General features: G+C 50.0%; 1 protein-coding gene across 1 annotated transcript; it reads left to right on the top strand.

Annotated features, from left to right (window-relative positions):
- The first annotated feature begins 625 nt into the window (after window positions 1–625).
- On the top strand, window positions 626–4,414 carry CUNH1orf115 (chromosome unknown C1orf115 homolog). Its single transcript, XM_017812858.1, has 2 exons — window positions 626–989; window positions 3,415–4,414. Exons 1-2 carry the CDS (start codon window positions 693–695, stop codon window positions 3,532–3,534), a joined length of 417 nt encoding a protein of 138 aa, XP_017668347.1. The 5' UTR covers window positions 626–692; the 3' UTR covers window positions 3,535–4,414.
- Window positions 4,415–4,713: the final 299 nt, after the last annotated feature.

The following is a 4,713-nucleotide window of genomic DNA, read 5'->3' as shown; positions in this document are numbered from 1 at the left end:
TGTTGAACTGCAGCACGCCCAGCTGCAGAGCTGTCGGCCTCCCGCAGCACCTGGGAAGAAGCCGCTGAGAAACTCTGCCTTTCAACAAAGGCTTAGGCACTTTCCTCTTGGCCAGGGGGAGCCCAATGCAGCTCTGGACGCAGGAGAGGCTGTTCACCCGAGACTTTGGTAGGAACACCGATAGCAGAGGGATGACCAGAGAGCTTGGCTTTTTTCTCTGACGGGAAAAGAGCGTGACTTCTCAAAGCGGTGCTGCCGTCGGCCAGTGCGGTGAGTGCGGTGCCAGAGAAGGAGCTTCCAAGGGCTTCTTCCAGCCGTCGCGGCGCGGAGACCGAAGCTGCCCGGGGGCGATGCAGGGACTACACCCCGCGGCAGCGACCCCCCCGTCCCCTCTGAGCTGACGGGGTCGAATCCCGGGCTCCCCGCGGCAAGTCCCCACTTCTCCGGCAAGCTGAAACACAAGTTCCCCGCACCAGAGCGGCGGCGGGGCCGTGGTCAGGACCGGGGGCACCGCCAGCCCTCGCCCCCCGCTCCGGGCCGGTGTCCGCACTGCCGAGGGGGGCCGAGGCGCCTCTTCCCGCAGCCGTCCCGCCCCGGGGAGGGGGCAGCGGCCGCCTCCGGCCACACCTGTGGCGCAGCGGCGGAGGAAGCGCCTGGAGGTTGGCGCAGACGGGTCGGCGCCCGGCGGCACCATGACTGTGGGTGCGCGGCTGGGCGCCAAGGTGAGGGGCAGGTTCTCCCGCCGCGGGCCCGGCGACGACCAGGTCTCCATCCTGCCCGGAGAGGAGGAGGAGGCGGCGGCGGCGGCGGCGGCGGCTCCTGGGGGCAGCGCGGGGGTCCCGCGGGCGGCGGCGCTGGAGGAGGAGGAGGAGGGCACCGGGTCTAGGAAGGTGCGCTTCGCCGTCCTGCCCGGCTCCTACGAACCACTGCGCCCGCCGCGGGCCCCCGCCAAGCGGCCCTACGGGAAGAGGCTGAAGAAGTACGGGAAGGTGAGCGCAAAGTGCGCCCGGGGCGGCCGGAGCGGGAACCCTCGGCGCAGGGGCCTCTGGCACAGGGAGCCCCAGCACAGGGACCCCCAGCACAAGGATCCTCGGCACAGGGATCCCCGGCACAAGGATCTTCGGCACAGGGATTCTCGGCGCGGGGACCCGCGGAGAGGGCGGGCGGCGGGGTCTCAGCACCGACTGTTTCGAGGGGCTCTGGGAAGTGCCCCTTGTCCCTCGGGTATTTCAGTGCCAGCGCCCAGCTCCGAGGCGGTGTCAGCCTTCGGGCTTGCTCTGGACCTTCCCGGGAAGGAGCCGTCGCTGCTGGGGAGGGCCGGACACCGACCCTCGCCCGGATCAAAGAGTACAAAATCTGCCTCTTCGAAATGAAAATGACACTAAGCTGATCCATGTGACGGGTACTTTGCCTGGCTTGGTTCTGCGTTTCCCTCGGTGTCATTGTTTTAACACTATTCCTTAAAACTTCCAGTTAATTGGCCTGCATTTTTTTCCACTTCTACTGAAGTGACCGAAAGAAATGGTAAACATCCCTCCAGTACATTCCTTGGCCGAGTTTGCCTTCTAGGTGCCTCCTGAAAATCACTGCTGTGAGTTACAGAAAAAAGTACAACATGTTTTTCATCTGTAACAGCTATTTTGGATCAAAACTGTTCTTTTGCTCTGTGTGGGAAGTCACCAGTCCTACAGTCTGGTGATTTGATTTTCTTCCCACCAGAAGATGAGTGTCTTCGGTTACAGAAGTGCTATGTGGAAGAATTCAATTATTTGTCTCTTGTACATCTCAGGTATGTCTTGGATATTTGTAGCAAAAAATAATTTCTGTGTTAGCAAGAAAAGCCTCTCCATTGTCAGGAATTTTTTCCTACTGCAGAGATTGCAGATGTCAGTGTGACTTTCTACTGCATTCTTTTAAAAGTGGTGATTTTGGTAAAGCTATGCTTGCTATGTCTGACATGCAGAAAATACCAGTCAGCTCGGCAAAGTTACTTACTTTTGAAATTGAGTTTTGAAATTGATGTCAGCATAGTCAGGAGCTCCCTCTCAAATCCTACTGTTTCATAAAGAGTTGAATAGAATGTTTCATTCTTTCATGATGCATTTGATACTTTGAGTTTCCAGCACTGTGATTTCCAGGTCACATGCAATAGGAAGCTGACTCAAGCCAGCAGGGTCAATCTATATGGTGCAGTTTAGTGAGTGTGGTTACATCGCAGCAGGTCATAACTTTGCTTCTGGTCCTATTGCTGCATGTGCTGTTGGTATAGGGGCACTTCTAACAATGTTCAGAGCACAGGCCAGTTCTTGGACACTGTGTATTCCCTTTTGTGTTGGTCAGATGACATTCCCACAGGGAAGGTTTGCCAGTTTGGCCCTGGCATAAAGAACAACTCCTGAAAGTGCAGGTAAGGTCCAGGTAGGTAAAGCTGCACACAGGGCAGGGAGGAGGAAAGAAGTGTGACACAGTGAGACCAGGGCAGATGTCGGAAGGGAAGGCCACGCGTCTCCTCCTCCGGCCTCAGGCTCTGCCCCCAGGATCAGTCTGCCTTTTTATTTTGGCATCTTAACTCCCTTCAAGTAAGTTTCCATAGGAATAAAACAAGCAAAATTCAGCTATATAGTAGTATCACAACAGCTGAAGGTTTTCATATGACAGTACCACTGTAATCCAGATTTAAGAAAACCAAGAAATATAATATTGACTGGATTTCACTGATTTTAGAGTATTTACTCTGTTTAGTGCTTTCCATGTTACAAGAGATGCTTTTGATCTAGTTCCACACAACCATGAAGAGTTGCTAACAATTAATTATGATATTCCTCCCCAACTGGCCACACTATTTATTCCCCAGCCATATGAGCAAAAACCATCAGAAGTTAAATAGTCTGTAGCAAGTTATTTCTTATGCAGTACACAGATGAGTTCTTAAACATGTACAGACATGAAAGTGGATTGACACATTCTTATTTTGGCCAAAAAATCTTATTTTGACAAAAAGCGATAGAATTTCCACAAATGTATTCTCAGTGATTACCGTCTTCTTGTTCAGCTCCAGTTTTAACACTTTATGTGCTTTTAGAGTTACTAACAGAGCCAGAACCTGTGTGTGTGGGAAACATGCACCTCTACAAACTAGGGTGAATTTGAACTAATTTTATTCTTGAATAGGAGCCCACGTGAAAGCCTGGCTTCCTGTGGAGGCTGCATCCGTTCAGTTTAACTATACCCTGTGGGTGTGTATTTCTATATAAAAATAGATGGTAAAATGGTTTTCCACGCTCAAGCCCTCATTAGCTGTGGGAGAAGTTCATCTTCTGGGACGGCGACACTGGTTGTCAGAACGATTTTATGCGAAGGTGTTTTCTACGGCCTCTCATTTTTTTTATCCCCCTTCCCCATCTCTCTTCGCAGAACGTCGGCAAAGCTCTGCAGAAGGGATGTCGCTACTTGGTGGTCGGCTTGCAAGGATTAGCGGCGGCCTATTCCGCTCCCTTTGGGGTGGCAACACAGGTGGCAAACTTCGTCCGCTAAAGCAGCTCCACACACCCCACAGAGGGGGATGTGAGGCCATTGCTGCTTTCTCAGGATTAAATTTGAGACCTGCATCAGAGAAACCTCTTGGACCAACAGTCCCAGCTCCGCACCCCTGCGCCAGCCCCTTTCCCAAGACTGAGTGCTCTTCTCTGCAAAAACTTCCAGCGCTTTATAAAATCAGATTGTGTCAAGGAAATGCAAGAATGAGGGAAGATCTTTGATGATTGAGCAGAAGTTTGTGCTCGGGCATGAGTTTGTTTTCTAGAGCTTCGTGCTATGTGTGAAAGGAAGCCAAGGAAAGATGGAAAAGCAAGTAGATGAAGGAGAGAGAAATGAAAGAAAATAAAGGATGAGAGAGCAGCTGGGGAGGTGGAGATGAGTTTGGGTAGGGAGAGGAATTGTTGAAGCAGTGGAGGAAACAGATAACAAAGGATCAGGAAAAGATAGTATTTGGTTTTCTGAGGTATTTTTGTGGTTTGGTGATTTTTTTTTCCCTAAGAAGGTTAAGATTACGAGTGTACTTAAAAATATACTTGGATGTAAATGGACTGTGGCCTGAGACACAGATAGCTTTGTTGCATCATGGTTGTTTATTTCAAACACTGGACATAATGAGCCTTTAAATCTTAAGAATGATGTAAAAACCCAGAAAGAGAATGAAGTGTGTATGTCTTCTTATTTTGGGGCATTAAAGGTTCACTGTGATCAACATTTTAAACTTTTCCTCTAGTACTATGAAATCTGCAGATTTTTTTTTACTGAGAACAGAGTTTGTATCTGACATACCTGGTTCTGGAAGCTGGGGCATAAAAAAAAAATAGTTCTGTTTTGTTCACCAGGGAAAAAAGTGGATTGCCAGCTGCATCTGAAAAAAAAATACATACAATGTTTGGTGTAAGGATGTACAACTGCTGTGTATAAGAAGGGGACCAAATAACCTGCCAGCTCCATCTTCATTTCTGTATCTGGGTTGTAGCCAGAGGATGTCAACATCAAATGGCTCAGCTCTGTAATGCTGGTGGAGCAGCTTCCATGTTGCACATCCAGGGATGTAAATCTTGTATTGATTCCACCACAGGAACAAGGTGGTTTACGGGCCTTCAAAATTCTGTGGATTTTGTTAGTTTGTTTCTGTCAATCTTTTGTGGTAGCAGTAAAAAGACTTCTCTGGTAGCA

This window comes from Lepidothrix coronata, unplaced genomic scaffold, assembly GCF_001604755.1.
Source record: "Lepidothrix coronata isolate B3197 unplaced genomic scaffold, Lepidothrix_coronata-1.0 Scaffold38, whole genome shotgun sequence".
NCBI lineage: Eukaryota > Metazoa > Chordata > Aves > Passeriformes > Pipridae > Lepidothrix > Lepidothrix coronata.
The sequence above is the reverse complement of the archived record's forward strand: the minus strand, read 5'-3'. Positions and strand labels throughout refer to the sequence as shown.

What these genes read in the sequence shown, in the direction of transcription:
- CUNH1orf115 (XM_017812858.1), top strand. Translation starts at nt 693, where the DNA reads ATGACTGTGGGTGCGCGGCTGGGCGCCAAGGTGAGGGGCAGGTTCTCC. An exon ending in GGCTGAAGAAGTACGGGAAG is followed by an intron (nt 990 to 3,414) that starts GTGAGCGCAAAG and finishes CTCTCTTCGCAG; the next exon opens with AACGTCGGCAAAGCTCTGCA.